Genomic DNA, 27,738 nt, shown 5'->3' on the forward strand with positions numbered 1-27,738 from the left:
ACAAAAAGATTCTTATAATGTACCAGGGATAACCAACCGCATTTCAATTAATAGCGTCCACAGTGTGCCAGCTTTGACAGGCTGAGGGAGTCCTGTAGCACATTGGCAACCCTCTGAAAACACCATGAGATACCATATTATAAATATTACCAACTAGTGTAAAGCTGTTTCAACACCTCTACAGATGATCTCTCCAATCTTGAAAATCAAGTTATTCATTTGTACCTGATATAGATGATTTTTGTGTGTGTTTTTATTCATTGACAACACACTTATGCACCCCATGTGTTGCTTACACTTACACTACTTCTCAACCATGGTACCACATGTTCCACAGTAGCACCATATCCTTCATCCGGTTTAAACTTACCAATTTAGTCATGGATAAATAGAGAATTTCCAAATCTCAAATCCTTTGTTATTTTTCCTTTACGCAACTTCACAAATTACAAGGTGAACAAAAATTGGTATCGTTAGTTAGTTTACCGCCACTTACATCAGATGTCTGCGCATAAAAGTAGCAGATGCATGGTATACATGATATACATACAAAGTGTAAATTGCAATTAAAATATGTTTGACAAAACAATGTAATTTGTTCATTTCGTTAATTATCTATGCTTTTTCCATGAACAAAATACATCTAAAACACGTTCTAGCAATCTGTGATTTTTGCAGTGCTGATAAACAGTCCTAGAATATGAATATACATACTTGACTTGACTCGAAACGATACGTGTACATAAATATAGAAAATACAAACAGCAAGCAAAATATAATTTACAAACTACAAGTATTCATTATTTAATTTATTTACACTTATTTGTACACAAAGTATGTAAGTAATCGTTTTTTGCTGATGAGCTGTCTGTAAGTAGATGTGCTCCAATTCAAGGACATAAATTTAGAATATACGAATTTTAAGTCAAATTTTGTTTATAAAATCTCGATATATCCTTTACTTTATCTAACTTCTTCCAATTTTCGTCTGTTATCAGCCAGACGATAGTAACGCTCATGTATCAATTACAAAACATTTTCCTCAGACTGTGCACTTTCATTCTCCTTATGACACCTCTCCAGTATTGATCTATGTCAAAATGTAAGGATAATGCAGTACACAAGACTATTAGTAGGTTGAAATAATTCAATGTTAACAAGTTTGGAAATTTATATTGTCGGACTGGAAGTGGTGGGACATGAACTCGACTTGTGTTCAATAATTAGTGACTCGAGATTCAGTTGTCGATTCTTGGCGATTCGAGATTCAGTTTCGACTCATCACGATACCAACTATTTAAAAATCCATCCCTTTCTGTTTTAATTTTTCGTGATTCTTCATTCAGTTTAGCTCATATTTTCTCATTTCTTATTGTGTTTCTCTTTTTCACCTTTACATTATGTACTAAACCAGTACAACTAATAATTAAATTTAATTAATAAAATATTACAATAATTAAGTAATTAAATTAAACTCATAAAACATTGTATACTTTTTACTATAGTGACATTTCTTGTGTCTTTTTACAGAGGCCGGAAAGTGAAATTTTTTCACTTCTACTGATCATCATTGAACTGAACAATGGTCTTCTGAAGAAAGAAGTTGAACCTTATCACTGTGGTTTGGTTAAAGCGTACAGTCAGGTTGTTTCTTTAATAAAATATTATGCTGCCCAGTTTAATTTTAAAGCGATTAATAATATCTGCGTGTATGCTCTTCGATGGCGTGCCAAATTGTTAAAAATACACAAACATGACCATGACATGTGTTCGTTCTGTGACTCATTTAAAGATTCAATTATGTATTTTGTGGTAAGTGAAATGTTTATAGGTTGCCTTAATTTAATATTGTAATAAACATTATAATTTTTAACAAATTCTGGTACACGTATCTGCAAATAGATGATAATTGATTAATAAAATCATGATGAACATAATTTTCCTAAAGTTGTAGTTTAGCTCATTTTGCAAACGTGCTTTTAATAAAGCTAGGTAGGACTAATCCTTATATTTATTTCAATTTCTTTTTAGAGAGAATTGGAAAGGTTTCTTTTTATTTAAATAGCTTTACAGTAGAGTCCCGATAGTTCGAGTCTCGATAGTCCGAGGTTCCGTTAAATCCGAGCCAACACATGTAAAAAAATAAAATGTGATATTGACATATTTGTACAACACACTCGAGCGCATGTCTGTAAACTGAGTGCTAGGCTACTTGGAGAAGCCGGCAGCCTGACTCATCAGTGCCACTTCATTTGCACCGCCCCACCCCCACCCTATTGTCAAGGCCACGGAACATCGCGCCCCGTATTGTCTAAAAATAAAGCAGTCCGTTGCTCATCACGTTCGACTGCGGTACGGTTGTTCTAGATTACGATCGCAGTGCGCTTACCCGTCTGTTATTTACAACGTACAGTACTTGTTGTCTAAATATTAAGTTTTAGTAAAAAAGTATTTTCTGAAGTGTTTATGTGTTCATTGTACAGTGAACTATGAGTTCAAAAAGTAAAAGAAAGTTTGTACCGATAAAAACAAAACTAGAAGCTCTTAAAAGACTTGATAAAGGTGAAACGTTAAAAAAATTAGCTGCCGAGTACGGAGTTGGTGAAGTGACAGTTGGTGACTGGCGAAGGAATCGCGATAAAATTGAAAAATTTGCATCAGAAAAGTGCTTGGAAAAGTATACTAATGAGCGGAAGTCTATGAAGAAAGCCGAGTATGAAAAAACTAGCGAGGCCCTATTTTTATGGTTTTGTCAACAAAGAAACAAAGGTTGTCCTATTTCCGGACCTATTTTATAGGAAAAGGCATTGTACTTTCGCAATGAAATCAATGAAGGTGAGGAAGATTTTACGGCAAGTGTAGGATGGCTTGACCGTTGGAAAAAACGTTATGGCGTGAGGCAGTTAGAAATTTGTGGGGAGAAACTCTCGGCGGATTCCGAGGAAGTTGTTCAGTTCTGTGAAAAGTTAAAAAATCTTATTAAAAGTGAAAATTTAACACCTGATCAGATTTACAACTGTGATGAAACTGGTTTGAATTTTAAAACTTTGCCATCAAAAACTCTAGCTTCACGGGAGGAAAAAACTGCTCCGGGTCACAAAAAAAGCAAAGAGAGACTGACTGTGCTAGCTGCTTCAAACGCGTCGGGAAGCCATAAATTAAAAATAACTGTCATTGGCAAGTCTGCTAAGCCTCGTGCGTTTAAAAACATGTCTATTTCAACGCTTCCAGCAACTTATACAAACCAAAAAAACGCATGGATGGACAAACAAATTTTTAAAAACTGGTTTTTTAGTGAGTTTGTTCCTGAAACCAAAAAGTTTTTGAAGAAAAGCAACCTACCCTCTAAAGCCATCTTAACACTTGATAACGCAGGATCACACCCAGATGAAGGGGAACTGCAATACGATGGCATACGCACGATGTTTTTGCCACCGAACGTGACCAGCCTCATTCAGCCTATGGACCAAGGCGTACTTGAAACTTTGAAAAAAAAGTACAGACGCCGTTTGTTGCAATCAATGTTTCAAACAATTGAAGGAGAGGCAACCATAAAAGATTTCCTGAAAAAAGTCACAATCAAGGATGTTATTTATTGGATCGCTGAAGCTTGGAGCGAAATTAAACCAGAAACAATCCAGAAATCATTGAAGAAAATCGGAGTGTGTAAAATTGAAAATGATGATGAAGATGACGATCTACCGTTAATAAATTTAATAAACAGACTTCCTGGTTGCAATGGGACAAATCAAACTGATATTGGAGAGTGGATGAGTAGGGACGAACAGTTAGAGACAACAGACGACACCATAGTTGAGATGGTCACAGACATGACAGCTGACGGGAGTGACGAAGAAGAAAGTGTGCAGGAGACAGACCCGGCAATGACTCACAGCGATGGCTACGCGGCACTGGATGCGGCCCTGTGCTACGTAGAGCAGCAAGCAGAGGCGACAGCGGCAGACACGTTATTGCTTCGGTGGTGGAGAGACATGGCTGCCCGCAAACGCTGCAGTGTGGTGAAACAAAAAACTCTAGACAGTTTTTTTAAGTAAACATTGCATCTTTGGACCTCTGTAAGTAATTTCTTAATGCTGGTATTTGTAATAAAAGCATATTTCTTTTGTTTGCCTTCAGTTCTAATTATAACCCAATTTTTCTCAAAGTGTTCCGTATAATTCAAGTTTTTCACAATTCGAGGTACATTCGGTCCCATTCACCTCGGATTACCGGGACTCTACTGTAACTATTTTTGTGGGACAATGTGCTCTGTCCTAATTATGCTCTCTAATGTTGTAGGCATTTACTCAGGTTGGCCTATTGCATTAAGAATGCTCCAGTTCTGATTTTCTGAGTTAAGTTAAGTTACAACTATTGTAAGTTTTTGAAAGCGTTTTCTGCATTTCTAACACCTACCAGTTTAGATTGAATTGTCTCAAGAAATAAAGGATGGTGTGACGAATAATTTTGTTATTTTTGATAATCAGTAAAATGACAAAGACAGAACGGAATTTTTCTTCAAAATCTTTTTAAAATAGAAGATGATATTTTTCTTTTTCTCTTGCTAGCTCACTTTTTTTGTAATATCTTAGTTTCGCTGTCCAAATGCTTAGGATCCAGTTCAAATTTAAAATAGTTGTATTAAAAACTCAACAAAAGTTTATCAGCTAGATGGATTTCTATTTTCTTTCGTACATCCATTTTCAAATTTTTTGGGAGGATTTTCAGATTTGTTCTGTCATATGAAATGAGGAGGCCAAACAGAAAAGAAAACAGTATTTTATTTTTGAACTTAAATCTTTACATTTTATAAATTACACTTGTTTCTAGTGAAATGTATTGCACTTCTCTATCTCAAAATAAGTAAAACAATTTATTGAAATATTTGATGTCTAATTATTGATATCAGATCAGCTAAAAAGACTTTGTTTGTTTCAGACTGCCTGTTTCCATTTACACATCTGCTGTTTTGGTAACAGTTACTGTTTTTGGAAAATAGATGCTGATACCAATTTTCATGACAAACTTCAACAGTTGATGGGGAAGGATTTACTGAGAGCGTACAGTAGAGAATGTTGCTGTGTAAAAAATGCAAACCACTATTTGAGTGTACAATATATCCAGTCTGCAGTTTTAGGACTTAGAAGGTGCTTGCCTTATTTGAGGCAGAGATACGTAAGTAATGATATCTTATGTTATGAGGAAAAAAATTTAATTGTATTTTTTTATCATTGATGAAGTGTTAGTGAAACCCCATGAACATTATTAATAGCTTTTTTACAATTTTATTTGTATTATAAATGTTATTTGTGCATCTATTTGTTTGAGTATGCATTGTGAGCTATTTATTATATGTATTACTATTCTTATTATATACAATAATAAACCTGGAACACTTTTGATATATTTTTTTATTTCGTACAATGTACATTTCAAATTCTGGGAATTTATCTTCAGGTACTATTCTTATGCTATTATTTTATTACTATTTTATTTTATTTATACGAGGGGGTACCGGTACCCAAAAAAAAACCGGAATTTTGTATTAAATATATATTTCTTTTTTTACAAAACAAACTTATCACCTTCAAAGTATTCTCCATTGCACTTTATACACTTATCCCATCGTTGTTTCCACTGTTTAAAACATGTTTTGTACTCCTTGTCAGTGATGGCTGCCAGTTCCTCCGTTTTTTTTTTCTTGACGTCATCCACGCTGTCAAATTAGGGAACCTTCATGCCCCTTTTCATTTGTGGGAATAAAAAAAAGTCACACGGAGCCAGATCTGGTGAGTAAGGTACGTGTGGTAGCGAAACCATGCCATTTTCGGCCAAAAACTGTGTGACAGAGATTGCTGTGTGCACAGGCACGTTGTCGTGGTGAAAAAACCAGTCCCCTGTTTGCCACAAATCAGGTCTTTTGCAACGAATGCTGTTCCGTAGTCTTCTTAAGACTTCAAGATAAAACACTTGATTTACTGTCTGGCCTGGTGGAACGAATTCTGAATGGACAATCCCCTTTACATCATATAAACAAATGAGCATTTTTTTGACACTTGATCTGACTTGACAGCATTTTTTTGGTCTGGGTGATGATGCCGTCTTTCATTGGCTGGATTGTTGTTTGGTTTCTGGGTCGTACCCATAGCACCAAGATTCTTCACCTGTAATTATTTTTGACAAGAAATCTGAATCGGCTTCAAGTTGCTGCTTCAAATCACGGCATGCTTCAATTCGACGTTCCTTTTGAAAGTCAGTGAGAGCACGAGGCACAAACTTGGTGGCAACCCTTTTCATGTTCAAGTCTTCGGTTGAAATCCGTTGAACTGAGCTCCATGACAGCCCACTAGCCGCTGATATTTGCTCGATAGTCTGTCGTCGGTCTGCAAGCACAATTTCTTTCACTTTCACAAGATTTTCGTCTGTTCAGGAAGTCGATGGTCGTCCAGAACGAGGTTTGTCCTGAATTGACATGTCACCATTTTTAAACCAAGAAAACCATTCGTACACTTAGGTTTTCCCCATAGCGTCGTCTTTGTAGGCTGTCTTCAACATTTCAACTGTTTCAGCAGCATTTTTGCCAAGCAGAAAACACAATTTCAACAGCTGCACGCTGTTCACTCAAACTTGCCATTGTAAAAAACACAAAACAGCACTAGCAAAAACTATTACTGCACGGGGACAGAACACGTCAGGTCAACGCAACAGGCGGCACTGAGCTGGCAAAGAGCAGCACTACAAGAGCCAAGCGGCGAGAATTTGTACTCCGCAAGCTCCGCCTATGGCAGAGCTATTCCGGGAACTTTTGGGTACCCCCTTGTATCTCACTTTGTTAATGGTTTGTTATTTTATTCATTGATTATTTATAAGTTAGTTAACGTTTTAAAAAAGTTTTAATTATCTTAATTCCTAAATAGTATTTTAAAACAGGTTGAGTCGCAGAATGAATTTTTAAGATTGTGCCACAGCCCATGTTGTCAGTACAGAAGTTCACCATTGTAAGTTGTATGATCGTCTGAGAAAAGGTTTTAAATAATGTTCCATGGTCTGTAAAAGTAAACATTCATGCAAAAAATCTGATAGACATGGGTCTCAAGCTGATAATGTTTTTAATTGCATTTAGAGCTTATTATATATAGTGTACGTTAAGTATTTTGACAATGTCTGTTGTATATTTATGTATTAAATGTCAATAAATAACTATTGATGTATAAACAAATCATAAAGCAGTGTAAAATTTACATTTATGAAATATCAATATTCTTATTTTTGGATATATCTATAGCAAAGAGGATTTGTTTGTTTTATTGTTTCCAGTATTGCTGCCAGGTGCGTAAAATATGATGATCTATCTGTAGTTGGCATTTGTTAGTTTATTGTGGAAATAGTGTTATTTTGTGCTTTATTGTATGTCTTATTTATAACAATGAGTGAAGAAAAATTGTCAGGTAATAAAACTGTCTCATACAAGCTTTAATGTGTGGTTTCCAAGCACTTGCTTTTTGAGTTAAAAAAGTACTTTTAGTAGGGTTTTTTGTAAATTTTTTCATTTGGAAAAATATACATTATGCGTAATTTTGTTCAGAATTTCATGGCCTTTCATATAGTATAGCTTAAAAATATAAACACAGAGAATTAATTTTGAATTTGATTCAAATTCAAAAGCTTATAGAAAAGTATTTATTTATATTTTTTTTTACAACTCAGGTATTTATGAATTTGACCAATGAAATGTTTGTATCTTCAACAGTAATTGTAGCCAAGTTTTTAAAACAAGAAGTTATGTTTTAAGTTGAATAATTAATAATATGTTGTATACTCAATGAAGAGTTTCACTGTTTCAGGTTAGTTTATTAGTGCGTGATGTGGTTCGCACACTCTTAGCCGCCTTTACATATTATGGGAATAACCGGCCAGAATCATACATCACATCACTTCTAGTCTATTTGTTACATCTTGCAGGTGATATTATTGAGTGGAACGCAGAATTCACCATCGTGGACACACCTGAAAATAGAGATCTGTATGTACTGGTCTTAAAAATTCTTAACGCATCAGTGAAAGATGAAAGGGTATGTATAACAGAGTTGGGTTTCAGTGAAAGATGAATGGGTGTGTATTAAAGAGTTGGGTTTTAGGATTTTATTGCAATTTACTAATGAGACAGGAACCTATTAATTTTTAAACATAACAGTAAATTATCCTATTGCTTTTTTCACATATATTCTTACTTTGTCTTTGTCATAAACAATGATTTTTTTCTCAAATCATATTTTATTTAGCTTGGCACACTTAGAACAAACCTTCCTACATCTAAAAATATTATCATCAGCCAATGACACAAAGAGATTGAGTCATGATTTTCAGCCAAGGAGTTGGTTTTGTTTAGTTTGTGATGCTGATGGATCCTTTGTCATAAATTGGTTAATTAAGCCCCTCAGGCCCTTCTACTTTTAATTTGTTTGTGAGGACAAAACCCTCTTACTCTATTGTATGTGTTAGGCTTACACATATACACATATCCAATTGTAACAAACAAATACCTATAGTTTTAGATAAAGCCAATTTTAAAATAAGTACTGGTGACACCGTTCCCTTGTGTGTCACACTAAATATTAAATTGGTTGTATCATTTCTAAATAAGAATGCTCATGACTTGTGCTTGATCATAATCCTTTTGAAATTTCCGATGTTGCTCATTTAACCTAGATTTGTTTCTATGAGCCAGTGCTTATATTTCTATGTATCTATAGTGTATTTATCTGTGTACTTTACAGTAACTTTACTGTATAAAACTTTTCCATTTATAAATGCCATTCCATAAAAAAAACTTGGATGTAGACTTCTTAAATACAGTGTAAAGTAAATACTTTATTTTATTTAATTGTAATGTGTTGAACCTACATTTTGAGGTAAGATATAATGTTCATAAACTTTCCAACAAAGTTAATTTAATGGGAAATACAAATTATTAGTAATTTATTTAATTTTTTTACTAAAACTGACACATTTACAAAAGATGAAAACAGCCACATCTGTAAGTTTTGGAAAATTTCTTAAAACTGTGCTCAATTTATAAAAATGTATATGTTTTTATAAAATAATAAATTTATATTATAAAGAAGATAAATTTAAGAAACAAGCTTTTCCGTTCACAGTTCGTACTTTAATGACATCCCTATTAGTTCAACAATGGTCTTGCACAGTTGAATGGGATGTTCAAAACGGAATAATCAAAACAATGGATTTGAATATTCTTCGTTACACATTAAAATTTAATCATCTGTGGCCAAAAACAAAGGGTCCACATTTCATCTTGAGTAATTGTTTCTTGATGCGTTGCTTTTTGTGGTGACCGCCCTATCACGTTTCTGTAAAAACTCAAAATCAGTTGTTGCAATTCTAACAAAATTCTCAAGGCCACTTCAACATTAGTCTTCGTCATAAAGCTTCTAGTCTATCATCTCAATCGGTTCTTTTTTTTAGTAGTTTGAAGCGGCACCTGCCGTCAACACAAAATTGTAGTAGCAGAGCTCTCTATAGTTGTACAGGAACTACTGGAAAACACTACATCCTTTATTTACTGTGAAACGTGAACTGCAGTATCGCACTACAGTCTTTTACAATTGTTACAAATGTCACAGGATATTGGAAACGGTATGAGGTGTACCTTTTTCCTAGTACATGTTGCTCAACTTGTCCTGAAAATTTTCCTTAACCCTAGATATGTTTAATGTTATATGTTCAAAATGATCACCTCATTTTCAGCACTCTGCAAGCTTATTAAAAAAAAATCACATGTACAAGGTTTGCTTGAATTATAAATTGTTGTTATACAATGTTTTTTCGCAGAAAATGTAGATTTGTGTTATCTTAAATACAATAACAAATACAAGCTTAAAAAATTGTTGATGCAAGGTAAATGAAGTTTGTTTTCAAATTTTACAAAAAAATCCTTTTTTTTAGTATCACCATAAATGTTTTGAAGGAAATCCAAAATATACAAAAGTGCCCCAGTCCAGTTTCATAACAATCGTAGAGATATAAATAGTTTTGTAAATATATGGAAAAAATGTTCACTATGCATTATTTATAAATTATGCGTAGTTGTAAACTTTGAACATGAAATAACCTTTTTTCATTTTGTTTTATTAACTACGAACATAGTATAGCTTCTAGGTAAGTGACATCTCAGTATGTTACTTATGAACCTCCTTTTTTTATTAGTATCAAAATAAACAGACTTTCTATTAAGAAAATTGATAATATTATTAAAAACCATGTCAATGCTACAGATCCCAGTACAGTAACCATGCGAGGTCTAGGGTTAATCGAGACGTACCTTTCTATACATCTTTCCATTTCATATGACTGTATTGTGTAGTCTAGGTGTATGTGATGTCGAAACGATGCAAAACATTCGTCTTGAGTTTTTTCAACACATACTTTTTTGGATCTCTTCAGACAAATGTGGACTCCAAATTTTAAGAGTTAAGTATGTGCCAGTGTCAAATTTCATACACTGCATAAAGCAGAAGGTGAAATGGTGAAGTAAGCTCTATGTACCAAACTTGAATATTAATTAATTTATTAATTAATTAATTTTAAAACAATTGATGAAAAAATTTATAAAACAACTCTTTGTCAACTTCAGTCCTAAGACTTCCTCTGGAGTTGATGGCCTCTGTATGAAGGCACTCAAATTCTGTCAGGAAGAAATTACTCGACCACTGGTGGATCTTGTAAACACATCAATTAGTAGCTGCACCTTCCCAAACGCCTGCAAGATTGCCAAGGTCAAGCCTCTTTTTAAGAAGGGGGATGTTATGGATGTGTGTAATTATCGTCCAATATCGCTCCTACCAGTGATCTCAAAATTCATTGAAAAAAACCATCTGTAACCAGCTGATTGACTACCTTGAGACAAATAAGCTTCTGGTGGAGAGACAGTATGGTTTCCGAAAATCAAAATCAACCAAATTGGCTCTTATTGACTTTGTGAATTGTGTCATTGAGGCAATGGAGGCTGGTGAGACTGTAATGGCTTGTTTTGCAGATCTCTCAAAGGCCTTTGATTGTGTCAATGCTGAAATTCTTATTGGCAAACTTTCGGCCCTGGGCGTTCAAAATTATGCCAGAGATTGGCTTGCCTCATACCTGTCAAACAGGTATCAGGTAGTTGAAATTATGCACAAAACAAAATCCAAAATCAAAACCTTTCAGTCTAAGCCAGAATTGATCCTAAATGGAGTTCCACAGGGGTCAATTCTAGGTCCCCTTATTTTTTTTGATCTACATAAATGACATCACAAATCAAATTCCAAAAGAAAACCTTTACATGTTTGCAGATGATACCACTCTTGTGACCAAAAGTAGGGATTGTGAAATTCTTGAATTAGAATTATTTCACAAAACAAATGTACTAGCCCAATTTTTTTCAAAAAAAACAGTCTTAAAATGAACCCCGAAAAAACAAAATGCATTTGCATCCAAACCAAACAAATGAAAATTTCAAAAAACTTTTGGACTCCATCCTTGTTCATTGGTGACACTGAAGTGGATATCTCAGAGTCATCTGAGCTGCTAGGAGTGGTGTTGGACGATGTTATGGACTGGGGCAGGCAGTTGGGAAAAGTCGCTGGAAAAATTATCCAAGGGCACCTTTGTTCTTAGGTGTCTCTCTGGACTCAATAACTTAGACCTAGTCAAAAGCGTATACCACTGCCTGCTTGAGTCACACATATCCTATTCAATCATCCTCTGGGGTGGCAAAACAACAAATATCAAACAGATTTTTACCTTGCAAAAAAGAGCAGTCAGAGCTATGCTGGGTTTACCGCCTCTGACTCACTGTAGAAATCTTTTTATTGATTTAAATATCCTAACAGTACCATGTTTGTATGTCTATGAGTGTGCAGTGTATATTAAAACACAAAATCTTGAATACCAAAATGATGTTCACTCGTATAACACCAGGCATAGAAACAATTTTGCTGTATACCATAGGCTTACTATTTTTGAAAATAACCCTTATTATTCTGGAAACAAAATTTTTCAAGTTCTGCCTTCTAGTGTAAAAGATTTAAATTCTATAAAAAAAATTCAAGTGTGAGCTAAAGAACTTTTTAGTCTTAAATTGTTTCTACAGTGTAGAAGAATTTTTTGAATTTTGTGAGGGCATTGTACCTTACCCCACCCTGACCCTTTCCTGGGGCAGTTTGACCTGCAGAAGCCCAGTTTGGGCCAACTCCTGCGGAATTGGAAGTACGAAGTACGAAGTAAGTAAGTAAGTAATTAAGTGTTAACGATAAAATGTGTTCAGGGAAGAGTTGAACAGATATTTAATTCTTGGAATGCTATCTTCAGTATTTAATGATGATACATGTCATTAACATTCTGTTATCCTTTCAAACAATCTATTGTTAATATTGTATTTTAAACTGGGAAAGAATGTAATTTGTGTATTAGTAACAAAATTTATACTTGGTGTCTAACAATAATTATTGTTTTGCAGATAACTATCACTGCCTTACAAGTTTTGAACAAGATCGTAAAACCTCACCTACTGTCTGATGTTCTAATAGCTGACGATAATGATGAATATCTTATACCATATGCGAAGGATCTTTCAAATCGTACAATGCAATTAGAATCTGTTAATTGGGAGATTCGAGACACAACTCTTGAAGTTTATCAAAACGTAATTGAACTGGGACAAATGAGTAAGTTTCTATAAATTATAATTTTAATTATTACAAGCGGCTGAATAAAATGCACGAATTCTTAAACTTTAGGCCAGCTACTATACTTAAAGGACCAATTAGGCGATCTATCACCCGTTTTTCTAATACTTCTCAAATTTTTCTGCAATTCAACTGATATATGTTTATTACATTCCTAGCAGTTATTTCTCATCCAATACAACTTGTGTGTAATCTATGCCAAAATATTTTATTTTATTTCATTTGCATGCTTTATAACAGTATTAACCATTTACAATAAAGCAGTTATTACATATAAACAATTAACTGTGGGAATGTTTTTCACTCAATTCATTTTATATATAGTTTTAAATTATGTGATAACATAAAAAAAATTTTTTTACAGGCTGTTGCCTGTAACTTATATAACCTATAACTTTTAAGTTATATATATATTTTTTTTTTTTTTTTTTTTTTTTTTAGGAGAAGCCGATCCCCTTTTAGCCTTATTCTGCCCGTCCTCATGGGCCACTGGCCTGTGCGAGGATCTTATCAAACAGAATAAGGGGGAGAGTCGATACAGTAGAAGGTCAATGGTACTGATAAAAAGTGCAAGGGTCACAGACAGGATTCGAATCTGCGCTATCTCTAACTCAGACTCAAAGTCCGACATCTTAGACCGCTCGGCCATCGGCACTCCCAAGTTAACGAATGAGAATAAATAAATCCATATCAATAATAAGAAATGTATCAATGATAACAAAAAAAAAAAAATGAGTAATAAATATATACACATGAAATAAATAAGAACAAACAATTAGTTGCATGGAATATCAAAAAGTTACAAACATAGGTACAATAAAAATTAATTACATTGTACACAGCTGATTAGTTAATTTAAACTTTTGAGGCATTTAATTCTAAATACATTTTGTAAGTCACAAAAAATGTCTGCATCAGACCCTAAGCTCTGTATGAAATTGTACAACCTCATCACCCGGTAGAGTGGCAAGGAAGCATGAGCCGTCGTGCGGCAGAATGGAACTGAGAACAGAAGGTTGTTGAAGGTTGTTCCTACTGTTGAATGAAGGTACACAATAAGATAAGACGGCCAGGCTAGCAGGATCGTCTACCAAGCCTCGCACCAGCTTGTACAGGAACATCAGGCTAGCTACTTTCCTCCTCAATTCAAGACTCCTGAACCCAAACAATTCTAGCAACTCGTCGTATGGAACTGCGTACGTAAAAATGTTAAAGCATTTAAAAAATAAAAATTAAAAAAACCTTAAAAATAGTTTTTGAACTTTTTCTATCATATCTTGATATGTAATGTGAATAGGATTCCAAATAATGATATTGTTTTCCAGCCTCGATCTGACCAATGAATAATACAGCAATATCAGAGTTTCGACATTTTTAAAGTTGAAACTTTGTCCAATAACAAACCCCATAATTCTACTAGCTGCTGAAGCACATGCATCTACATGACAGTTAAAAGATAAAGTAAAGGCTATATAAATACCTAAATCTTTAATTTTCTCGTTCACTCTAGATACTGGTACTCCATTCAAAAAAATAATCATTTTCTATGTAATTACGAGATCTTCTGAAAGTCATTACCTGACATTTTGATGCGTTAAAAGACATTTTGTTTGCAATACTCAATCTAAAAACATTATTAAGATCGGCTTGCAGCTCGTCAGCATCCGAATTTGACCTTATATGCTTAAATATTTTAAAATCATCCATGCCAACAAAAGAGCATTAGAAGAGAATATACAATTACTTATATCATTTATTAATATAGTGAACAGGTAAGGCCCTAAATTTGAACCTTGAGGAACTCCTGATTGAACATTAAAGGTTGATGAGCTGAAACCATTATAAAAAAAAAATTGTTTCCTATCAACAATGTAAGGTTTGAAAAAATTTAAAAAACTTAATAATATGCCATAAAAATGCAGTTTTTGCAATAAAATCTGATGATCGGCTTTATCAAAAGCTTTGGCCAGGTCGAGAAACAAAGGATCAGTTTGAGCCCCAGAGTCTAGCCCCGAGGAGATATATCCTGTAAAATTTAACAAATTTGTGCTAACTGACCTCACCGGAACAAATCCATGTTGTGCTGGAGAAATGTATTTTTTAAAGTGATTAAATAGAGATTTATGTACAATTATTTCAAATATTTTAGCTGATACATTCAAAACTGCCACTGGTCTGTGATTAACTATTTCCGATCTCTTTCCGCTCTTAAATATAGGAGTAATTTTTGTAATTTTCCATTTGTCGGGAAAAACGTTACAGGTCAGACTTAAATTGTACAAAAATGTTAATGGTTTTACTAAAGTGTCCACTCACCCTTTAAATAAATATTGAGGTAGAAAATCAGGCCCAGTGGTATTTTTAGATTTTAACCTTTTAATAGCTTCCAGCACGTCATATTCGCTAATGTGCGGGAGAGCCAGGCATGACACACCCGTCAGACACGGCGCTGCCGTCGCTGACTCTACACTCGGCTCCGCTGTGTATTTATTATAAACCGAACTGAAATATTCTGCAAATGCAGTGGCAAATGCCATTCCACTATCTAGCTTGACTCCATTATATTCCATAACCATTAACTTACTATTTTCAGATCTTTTCCTATTTAAAAAACTCCAAAATTTAGTACTGTCTCTATTAATTAAAATTTCTATGTTATGCAAGTAATTATCGTACACAACCTTCATTTCGTGCTTCAAAAGAGACCTTTGATTCTTAAATCTATTATAATTTTCTAAAGAACTGAATTTTTTTATATTTTTACTTAACTTTTCCTTTAGTTTCAAATTAAAAATAATTGATGGAGTGAACCATAATGGACACTTTGATCTTTTTTCTCTTTTCAAAGGACAATATTTTCCAACTATTTCATACACTTGACTGTAAAAGCAATTTACTGCGCTATTTATGTTTGGGATGGAATACAATTGAGACCAGTCAGCGGAAGATAAATCTTGATACAATTGAAGAAAGTTGGCCTTACTGAAACAATAACTCGCTGGTCCGGTTGACCTTGACCTAAAAAAATAACGGAGAATCAACAACAATCCTCACCTCAATAGCCGGGTGATAAGGGTCCTCCGTCACTAAGTGATCCTCACACCTGGTTACCTCTATCTTATCCATGTTGGAAATAACTAAATCTAATGTTTTGTTTTGAAAAGTGGAAATATTGTTTTTTAATTTAAGACCGTGTAAATTTTAAAATAGAGACAATTCATTGCATAGGTTATCACCAGTGATTAAGCTAGAATCTGATCCATATATTGGCAAGTTAAAATCACCTATGATCACTACGTTACTATTAACTAAAAACTGTATTTACTGCAAAGAATCGTAAAAAGCCTTGTAAACCCGTAATGGACATCTAGGTCTAAAATAAACTACACTAATATACAATATTTTTCCCTTATTATTTGAGATTTTTACCCAAACACATTCACATCCATTTACATTTACTTGAAAGTTATCTAATTTACTTGACAGTAGATCTTTAGACAAAGCTAATAAAACTCCCCCTCCTCCTTGTCTCCCTGTAATATCTAAATTTCTATCACACCTATATACATTAAAGTTATCAGAAAAGAGTTCTGATGAATTAAAACTTGATTGTAAATTCGTTTCTGTCAAGGCTATTATTTCAAAACTACTTGTCAGCAAATTGCAAAAATATGTATTAGTTATGAGCCCTCTTACATTTTCATAATAAATGGAATATTCTATTGATTCTTTAAGCATTTAAATTGTAAGTCAACAAAAAAGTCAATTCTGATAAATTAGTTTTCCAAAAGTCAATTAAGAAAAAATTATTTGGGGCTAAATGTTGTAATAATAAATTATAAATAGTATAGTAACGTATTAAAGCTAATAAATATATGCTAGGGCCTATGCATGAGAGACTGTGGATTAATAAACTATAATAAATAATTAATAATAAATATAGAGAACACATAAATAAATAAGAATAAATATAGAGATTATACATAAATAAACCTTAATACATATGAAAAAGTAACCCATTAAAGCTAATAAATGTATATTAGTGCTTTTGCATAAGATACTATAGATTAATGAACTATAGTAAATAATAATTAATAAATATAGAGAACTCATGAATAAATCAAAAACATATATAGAGATTACACATAAATAACACTTAAGAGGTATGAAATACGGTAACTTACAAGTATTGTCTCTTATGCGTTGGAGGTCCGTAGAAGACGTGATCTTGATTACCGGCAATCCCTTCTCCTGTCTTACAAAGATGGAGCAGTTGGCCGTCCCCACTTGGTTATAACCCTTCTGCTTGGCAGCCTCCCTCGTCATCTTCAGCAGCTCTCGGTTGGCAGGTGTTAACGATTCATTAATGTAAATAGAGTTGCTAGATGATGGGTCTGGGCTGAGTCTGCGTAGCTTTTCCCATCCGATGTACATCATCCATCAGACTTGGTGAGCAGTTTTCAAATTGTAGGTTGACAGCCAATCTTCTCATGACATGTTGAATGTTTTTGTTTTTATCTTCTGGTATTCCATATATAATCAAGTTGTTTCTATGAGAATATTGCTCCAAGTCCCTAAGTTCTTGCTTGTTACTTTTCAGCTCTTTCCACAACCTCTGACTTTCCTCATTTACACGTACCAGTTCATCCTCACAAGCAGTTATTTTCGAGTCCTGTTTGGTTACTAGTTGTTTCACATCACTGATGTTAGTATGGCACAGCTCAATAGAAGCAGCTAAATCTTTCTGTTCCTTTTTAATGTCCTGTATGTCATCTGTATGTTTGCTTAGAATATTTATTATGGAGTTCAACTTATCATCAATAGACTGTAGTGAAGGAGGCTCGGGTGTCTCCGGTTTTCCTGACTTAGCCGAGTTACGCGTCGTGACCTTGTTATCAGCTGACATGGCGCTCACTGATATTGCACAGACCGATTCCTATCAACTTAAAAACTTGCAATTTCTTATCAGCTCGTCAATTGTAGATTGATTACTTACTCTCACAGTGATCACTAACACTATGTGCACGCACTTGACAAAAATTGTAAACAATGGATCACTATTTCTCACTTAAAAGAGTCAAGAGTCAAGAAGCTTTATTGTCATTAAATACAAAATTGTATAATAGACATAGTCATAAACATAGTAAGCATGTACTATAATACTAATATAAGCTAGATTACACTACAATGTTTTCCTTTAAATTAATAACAAATTTGTGGTCTGAAGAAAAATATTAATCTATATCTAGAGGTAGAAATTAAAATTTTATCAAATAAAATACATAATTTATTAAATAAAAATGCACAAAAGAGAAAGATAAAACAACTTAGTACTATCAGTGTGACTAGAAAGCTTCAATGTTAACACTTAAAATCTAAACAATTAAAATGATCAACTAAATAATACTAATAAATAACAAAACAAAGTTACAGACAGATAATAAAAGAAATTTAAAAACAACAAAGTTTACAGTTAAAATATTAAGGTACTTGTATCAAAGGCAAAGAATTCATTAACAGTGTATAAGGGAGTCATCTAAAAGCCAATTCTTAAGAACAATTTTAAATTTATTGATAGTTGTTGTCCATGCACTATCAGGTAACTTATTGAAAAGCTGAAACTCCATAAAGCAGTGACTTTTTTAAAATTTCTCAAGTCTTACAGGAATTAAATTCAACATATGTTTGGCCCTTGTGTTGTAGTTATCAATGTCATGACGCATCTCATACTCATTCAGATTTTCTTTAACTTTAACTAAACAATAATATATATACATAGATGGTACAGTCATTATTAAAAACTCTTTAAAAATTGGTCTACAAGATTCTCATTCCCCTTCACATTCTTGATCAACAGCAAAGCTTGCTTCTGCCACAGGAAAACTCTTTGGGCTCCACTACTGTTGCCCCACAGAATTATTCCATATGACAGAAGTGAGTGGAAAAAGGCAAAATATGATGTTAATAAAATATATCTATTTACACATAAACAACCTACGCGTGTTAGTGATTTAAAACAAACTAAATCACGGAACCGATGTATACGTGTCTTACGTGCAACTCATCCCCCTATCTCTCCGCTATAACTGTTAATATTGGAATAGCTGTTTATCTTCTGTTGTTTATTTTTGTTCACTTTTCTCTCTGATTATTAAGATGTTCAGTTCACCTCAGTTTCCTCATGTTGCCATATTTGCTGTATAGTTTGTTCATAATGTTATGTTGCTTTGTGTTGCATAAAGTAGTAAGTGTTTAATTATGGCTAGGGAGAACATTATAGCCCACGGCAGTGAGGTAGTTTTTTAACCCTTTGCGCCCGAAGGGCCAGCAGCACTGGCCAAACCAAGGTTGCAGACAGCTCATGTTGGGTTTGCTGTAGTTTGTCCTCGCAACTCGCATGGCCAGTACAGATGGCCGAACTACTTCATTGACAGCTCGGCGGCCATATTTGTTGTTTGTCTCTCTAGAACAGAATTATCTTTCAATTTCCTCCCTGTTATTTGCATACTAATTTTAAATGTTTAAAGAAGAAATGAAAAATAATTTCAAATTTATTTTTAATGAATCTTTCTAATAAAAAGATAAACATTCATTTGAGAAATTTAACTCTTATACATATGTTTTTAACAAAGATATGCAATAAAATATTATAAAGTAGGCTTATGTTATACTCAGACATGAACTATTTTACATTTCTCTCAGTCTTAACAATTTTACGGATTAAAACTTTTAAAAATACATACCTATGTAATGTCAAGAATAGTTAGCACATGTCGTCTAGTAAAGTTTTTAAATTTCTATCCCATCTATCACTTCAGTGTATAGGCCCATTATGTGTCATTCGTCTTATTTACACAGTCAATATTAGAGATGAATTATAGGCTAATTTAAAATTTACTGCTTTTCTTAAAAATTAGTTTAAAATAAAGCTGCTCAATAAGTTTCAACACTCACCATTCGTTATAAAATAAACAGAATATTAGAAAATAACTGCTATGTTCAGTGGCCAGTGGTGCTGGCCTTATGAGCTTAAAGGACAAATTATAAATACTGCCTTTGAATGCATAGGGTTAACCAATGTACAGTTTTCTTAACATTTTCGTAAAAGTTTACTCAAAATTCTTGTGATCTATTTTTGTAGCAGATTATATTGTAATTGCAAATAATACGTAATCACAGAGAAATTATTTTTGTTTTTATTTGTTTATTTTTTCATTACAATTTGATAAAAATCACTTTTGGAAAAAAAAATTTATACATATTCATGCTAAATAGCATATTATCATGAAACATATTTCATTCTGAAGAAAAGTGAATTAATCTTAATAAATTGAGGGTTTAATGATACTACTACAAAATACGCTTTTTAGGCTTGGTCTTTTCTCATTACAAAACCTGCTATTCATTGAGAAAAAAGTTACCTCCTAAAAAAATTTGTGAAAAGTGTGTGTGTGTGTTCTCTTCCTTAGAATGAAGTGAGCTGAGTACACACCTGACAAGATCTGTTTTCACAATCAGATCGAAACCCCGGAGTTCACTTTCAACAAACCTTTTTTTAAGTGTTTCTGATGGTTTGGAGATCACAGAAATAACCGATTTTTTCTGATTTGTGTTGGACCTTATCTTGCAGGATTTTTCCATAGTGTGTGTGTGAACTTCTGAAAGTTGCCCCCACCTCGCAATACCATCGTGCTATACACACTTGGATCTCAGCTTGTCATTTTATACACCCATTAACTGACTCGCCTCACGTCCCCCACCTTTTGATGTCTTTGTTATGTTTTTTGTTGGAATATACGAGTCATGACCCTCTCGTATGCTCGTTAAAACAAATCTTAGAACCAAGTCTTAAGAAATAGTGGAAATTAAGTATGTTGATAATGAAAAATTATATTTGAATGTAACGCTTTGTGTAGTAATGTTGGCTTTACTACTAAAAAAGTAGTTAATACAATCTAAGGCAGCGGAACGTCACAAATATGGCCACAACACAATTAGAGTGTCTCTTTTTTTTACCTCCTATGTCTGGTTACTTGCAGCTCACTTTGTTACGTGTTGTGTTTGTTACGTTTTCAGTTGTAAAATAGATTTATTCAACATTTTCACTAAATAGTAGTGAAATCTTCTTGAATAGATTGTGCTTTATTCTATCTAGTTTTAAAGCTGAATCTCATTGTGTTATGAGAATTTAAATCCACTTTAAGTTAGTCTTGTACATCGTTAGTTTTTATTCAAAATAAAAATTTAATTGAAAGAAATTTTCATTCAAAAGTTATTAATAGTTGTGGTGTGTTTATGTTAAGTGAATTATCTAAGCTAAACACATTTTCTTTACACTTACCTATTATGATTCTCCGTTTCACTGTTCACACAGTTAACACTTAATTCAACATTTTAAGTCGGTTGAAACTTGATTTTATTTAAATACTAGCTGTTTCCCGCGGCTTTGCACTCTTTTCGTAAGCTTTGCCCGTGTATGTGAACTTCTGGTTATATTTACAACGCCGATGTAGAATTTGCCTTGTTGCCACGATCAAGAAAATCTGTTTATGTTTATAGCCATTGTGCACGTACATGTACTTTATTATAAAGTGGTCTAACACTCAAACTTTAAGTTCAATCAGAAATGTATCTTAAAGACAAATATACATAATAACTTAGCGCCTTCAAATAGTGTTTGGCTATGTAATATACGTAACTGTCTCGTAATTGCAGTTTATAGTGTGCAGGCGCTTTTAAACCTTTTATCTTTTGCAGCGCCGCTTGGTGGTGAGTTACATCAATGGGCATAGCTTATAAACCTTCTCCGTAGAAAAATACGTATACATACAAATTTTCATAATGGTCTGTCTAATATTTTGCGATTCCATAAAGGACAAACACACAAACATTCATTTTTATATATATATAGATTTTCAAACTCGGCAATCATCATTGTTTAGAAATGTCATTATGCTCTGTTATTTATCTAAGTTTAATTTTAATACAAATTTTACTACAAAGATAGGTATAAATGTCAAAAACCTCAGCTCTTATTTCATGTAAAAAGGTGAAATGATAACTGGAAGTGTAGATATTCTAGTTCTTTCCTACTATTTGTGATTAACTATTAAACCCTCCATTTTTTTCTTTTGGTAATTTGTGCTGAAGGAAATGTTAAGGCCAAATAGATTTAAAATAACTTGCTTGTTTGTTGTTTTAGCTGCTCCTTTTGTCCGCACATTGTTTGATGATAGTCTGCTGAAACAGATTTTGAATATGGCAAGCAATGATGAGTCCTCATATGTTCGAGCATCTGCTCTCAATTTTTACTCAAGTGCTGTGAGAACAACACTCCTTGACCATACCATTCCTCCAACTGTACTGTGTGTAAGTTCTAGTAATTGATCTTTACATAGTTCCCTCTCAGATCTTGAGAGCAGTCACTCTCTACACTGGGCATGTATAAGGTGGCTAACCAATGTTATTGCCCGTTTAGTACTAGGCATGTTTTTTAAAGTAAATACGATTTTGAAATTGCAATTCTGTAGTTGGCAATCGAGGCATGTGCACTGTGTGCCTGCATCAGTTGGAAAGCCACAGCTGCCATCACAGTAACAGTCGACTGTGTATACATTTGTTAGCATTTGAAATGTCTACTGATTGAGAAACTCACTACTGAAGACATGAAAGCAGAAGACTTTGTCAGATTGACAAAGTTTTAATCGAAAACATAATGTAATGGTCTTGAAATAGGTTAGAGCTTTACAGATAACTACTTTTATATTCATTATGAAGAATACAACCTTCTGAACAACTTGAAGTCGATGGAAAAGTTGAGGAACATGTGAAAGAGAACTGGACACTGTACGATTTCGTAATTTTGTTTACTCAAGTGTCAAGAAGTGATCTGTACAACTGAGGATCACATCTGGAAAGGGGCTGTTGCAGAAGGAAATGGTCCTTGATGCAATGCAGACACTGGATAGGCGGGTCGGGGACTTAAGCAAAAACTTCTGTATTTGCTTTATGTCTCCATGGTTAGACCTGCGTTAATGTATGGAGCTTCTGGTGGCCAAAAACAGAGGTCTGGATAACGGTTACTAGTCTGGCTAGCATTCAAAGGATGGCTTGTCTTGTTGTCACTGGAGTCTTTCCTAGTGATGACCTGTACTCACTTATAAGTGTCACAAGATTCCGGTATGAATTGTTTATTTTAATCTACATTGTAGTTTTAGATTAGTTATCAAACTGAGGAAAAGATCAGATTGCAGATTTCAAAATGTAATGTTACTGATTTTTTTTGTATCACTCAACAATGGCAAATGTCCAGAAAAATCCTGTCTCCTTTAGTGCAGTTTGCTCACATAAATAATAATATGTTGTAATAAATATATTTCAATAGGTATTTATTTGCACAATATACGTTCATTGCAGTGATGCATGCTGCCTTGTGAGAGGCAATGTTTTAACTGCAGTTCATCTATAATTCTATTGTAATCTTATGACAGATATTATAAACGTATAAAATAGAGATAAGTTATAAAAATAAGCATAAGAGTGCATAAAACTTTGCACTGCACTGGATTACACAAAACACTTTAATGGCAGTCAGAACCTTGTGACAGACAGTGTGTTGACCACAATACATCTATGATTGTAGTATAAAACTTTCACTGCACTGGTCTACAGAAAACACTTTGACAGTCAGAATGGTAACTGGGTGTCTTGTGACAGATAATGTGTGGACCACAATACATCTATGATTGAAGTATAAAGCTTTTACTGCACTGGTGTACAGAAAACACTTTGACAGTCAGAATGGTAACTGGGTGTCTTGTGACAGATAATGTGTGGACCACAATACATCTATGATTGAAGTATAAAGCTTTTACTGCACTGGTGTACAGAAAACACTTTGACAGTCAGAATGGTAACTGGGTGTCTTGTGACAGATAATGTGTTGACCACAATACATCTATGATTGAAGTATAAAACTTTCACTGCACTGGTGTACAGAAAACACTTTGACAGTCAGAATGGTAACTGGGTGTCTTGTGACAGACAATGTGTTGACCACAATACATCTATGATTGAAGTATAAAGCTTTCACTGCACTGGTCTACAGAAAACACTTTGACAGTCAGAATGGTAACTGGGTGTCTTGTGACAGACAATGTGTTGACCACAATACATCTATGATTGAAGTATAAAACTTTCACTGCACTGGTCTACAGAAAACACTTTGACAGTCAGAATGGTAACTGGGTGTCTTGTGACAGATAATGTGTTGACCACAATACATCTATGATTGAAGTATAAAACTTTCACTGCACTGGTGTACAGAAAACACTTTGACAGTCAGAATGGTAACTGGGTGTCTTGTGACAGACAATGTGTTGACCACAATACATCTATGATTGAAGTATAAAACTTTTACTGCACTGGTCTACAGAAAACACTTTGACAGTCAGAATGGTAACTGGGTGTCTTGTGACAGACAATGTGTTGACCACAATACATCTATGATTGAAGTATAAAACTTTTACTGCACTGGTGTACAGAAAACACTTTGACAGTCAGAATGGTAACTGGGTGTCTTGTGACAGATAATGTGTGGACCACAATACATCTATGATTGAAGTATAAAACTTTTACTGCACTGGTCTACAGAAAACACTTTGACAGTCAGAATGGTAACTGGGTGTCTTGTGACAGACAATGTGTTGACCACAATACATCTATGATTGAAGTATAAAGCTTTTACTGCACTGGTCTACAGAAAACACTTTGACAGTCAGAATGGTAACTGGGTGTCTTGTGACAGATAATGTGTGGACCACAATACATCTATGATTGAAGTATAAAGCTTTTACTGCACTGGTGTACAGAAAACACTTTGACAGTCAGAATGGTAACTGGGTGTCTTGTGACAGACAATGTGTTGACCACAATACATCTATGATTGAAGTATAAAGCTTTTACTGCACTGGTGTACAGAAAACACTTTGACAGTCAGAATGGTAACTGGGTGTCTTGTGACAGATAATGTGTGGACCACAATACATCTATGATTGAAGTATAAAGCTTTTACTGCACTGGTGTACAGAAAACACTTTGACAGTCAGAATGGTAACTGGGTGTCTTGTGACAGATAATGTGTGGACCACAATACATCTATGATTGAAGTATAAAGCTTTTACTGCACTGGTCTACAGAAAACACTTTGACAGTCAGAATGGTAACTGGGTGTCTTGTGACAGATAATGTGTGGACCACAATACATCTATGATTGAAGTATAAAGCTTTTACTGCACTGGTCTACAGAAAACACTTTGACAGTCAGAATGGTAACTGGGTGTCTTGTGACAGATAATGTGTGGACCACAATACATCTATGATTGAAGTATAAAACTTTCACTGCACTGGTCAACAGAAAACACTTTGACAGTCAGAATGGTAACTGGGTGTCTTGTGACAGATAATGTGTTGACCACAATACATCTATGATTGAAGTATAAAACTTTTACTGCACTGGTCTACAGAAAACACTTTGACAGTCAGAATGGTAACTGGGTGTCTTGTGACAGATAATGTGTGGACCACAATACATCTATGATTGAAGTATAAAACTTTTACTGCACTGGTCTACAGAAAACACTTTGACAGTCAGAATGGTAACTGGGTGTCTTGTGACAGATAATGTGTGGACCACAATACATCTATGATTGAAGTATAAAACTTTCACTGCACTGGTCAACAGAAAACACTTTGACAGTCAGAATGGTAACTGGGTGTCTTGTGACAGATAATGTGTTGACCACAATACATCTATGATTGAAGTATAAAACTTTTACTGCACTGGTCTACAGAAAACACTTTGACAGTCAGAATGGTAACTGGGTGTCTTGTGACAGATAATGTGTTGACCACAATACATCTATGATTGAAGTATAAAACTTTTACTGCACTGGTCTACAGAAAACACTTTGACAGTCAGAATGGAAACTGGGTGTCTTGTGACAGACAATGTGTTGACCACAATACATCTATGATTGAAGTATAAAACTTTCACTGCACTGGTCTACAGAAAACACTTTGACAGTCAGAATGGTAACTGGGTGTCTTGTGACAGATAATGTGTTGACCACAATACATCTATGATTGAAGTATAAAACTTTCACTGCACTGGTCTACAGAAAACACTTTGACAGTCAGAATGGTAACTGGGTGTCTTGTGACAGACAATGTGTTGACCACAATACATCTATGATTGAAGTATAAAACTTTTACTGCACTGGTCTACAGAAAACACTTTGACAGTCAGAATGGTAACTGGGTGTCTTGTGACAGATTGTGTGTTGACCACAATACATCTATGATTGAAGTATAAAACTTTCACTGCACTGGTCTACAGAAAACACTTTGACAGTCAGAATGGAAACTGGGTGTCTTGTGACAGACAATGTGTTGACCACAATACATCTATGATTGAAGTATAAAACTTTCACTGCACTGGTCTACAGAAAACACTTTGACAGTCAGAATGGAAACTGGGTGTCTTGTGACAGACAATGTGTTGACCACAATACATCTATGATTGAAGTATAAAACTTTTACTGCACTGGTCTACAGAAAACACTTTGACAGTCAGAATGGAAACTGGGTGTCTTGTGACAGACAATGTGTTGACCACAATACATCTATGATTGAAGTATAAAACTTTCACTGCACTGGTCTACAGAAAACACTTTGACAGTCAGAATGGTAACTGGGTGTCTTGTGACAGACAATGTGTTGACCACAATACATCTATGATTGAAGTATAAAACTTTTCACTGCACTGGTCTACAGAAAACACTTTGACAGTCAGAATGGAAACTGGGTGTCTTGTGACAGACAATGTGTTGACCACAATACATCTATGATTGAAGTATAAAACTTTCACTGAACAGGTCAACAGAAAACACTTTGACGGTCAGAGTGGTAACTGAGTGTCTTGTGACAGATTGTATGTTGACCACAATACATCTATGATTGTGGTATAAAACTTTCACTGCACTGGTCTACAGAAAACACTTTGACAGTCAGAATGGAAACTGGGTGTCTTGTGACAGACAATGTGTTGACCACAATACATCTACAGGGTGATTCACAAAGACATGCAGAAACTATGGGAGCTCATTCTACATGTAAAAATAATCATGTACATAAACATGGATCTGGAAATGCTTCATTAGCGGGTTACAAGTAGCGAAAGACTTCGCCCGAATTTCAGCTCAGCATCTAAAATGTGGTCTTCCTGAAATTCTGGTTAGGTAGATTAAAGGGTGAATTCAATCATTTCTGATGTTTTTTGACCTATTATATTGAATACAGAACTGTAAGTTAAGTAGATTTTGAGAAAACTAATGTCAAATGCAAAAGAATTGAGTGAAGAAACACATTTTTCATCTTTGGGCAACAATAACTTTGTGATTTTACCAAAAAACTTGTAAATGATGCTTTGCATGAAAATTTTATTTCATAAGTTGGTAATGCTGGTAATTAGTTGGGAGCAGCTGTTCAACAATTATATGATTTGAATTGTAAAATTCTAGTAATTTTGAGAGGTCACAACTGAGTTTCAGTGTATGTGCGTATTGTTCGTTTTGTAGTAATTGAGTTTCAGTCTGTGTAAGTATTGTTTTGTCTGTAGTAATTATTGAATGATTGCAGTAGTAATGCCAAACTTATTTACAGCTGAAGAATATGTCAATATGGTATTTATTTATGGTATATGTGAAGTTAATGCTACGGCTTCTGTTGAAGAATACAGACAGCGTTACCCTTACCGCAGAAATCCACTTGCTAGAATAATTAGTGCTTTCTTACATTAAGGGAAACAGGAAAACTTTCTAGTGCATAGCTCCAATATGACTACTCTTGTCAACGTGATGTTATTGTAGAGGAAAAAATTGTTGCTGCTGTACCTGAGAACGTAGTCCAGATATTAGTACAAGATGTATTTCTAAAC

At 34.2% G+C, this 27,738-nt stretch overlaps 1 protein-coding gene across 9 annotated transcripts in view; it reads left to right on the forward strand.

Annotated features, from left to right (window-relative positions):
* LOC124362133 overlaps positions 1-27,738 on the forward strand; it is a 65,809-nt gene that overhangs the window by 21,147 nt on the left and 16,924 nt on the right. For all 9 annotated transcript variants that reach the window (XM_046816355.1, XM_046816354.1, XM_046816359.1 and 6 more), the window contains 5 exons: positions 1,531-1,812; positions 4,939-5,175; positions 7,845-8,072; positions 12,515-12,722; positions 21,946-22,112. In XM_046816355.1, the coding sequence (XP_046672311.1) occupies positions 1,531-1,812; positions 4,939-5,175; positions 7,845-8,072; positions 12,515-12,722; positions 21,946-22,112 (1,122 nt within the window). The remainder of the gene's footprint in view (positions 1-1,530; positions 1,813-4,938; positions 5,176-7,844; positions 8,073-12,514; positions 12,723-21,945; positions 22,113-27,738) is intronic.

The sequence above is a fragment of the Homalodisca vitripennis genome, chromosome 5 (assembly GCF_021130785.1).
Source record: "Homalodisca vitripennis isolate AUS2020 chromosome 5, UT_GWSS_2.1, whole genome shotgun sequence".
Taxonomy (NCBI): Eukaryota; Metazoa; Arthropoda; class Insecta; order Hemiptera; family Cicadellidae; genus Homalodisca; species Homalodisca vitripennis.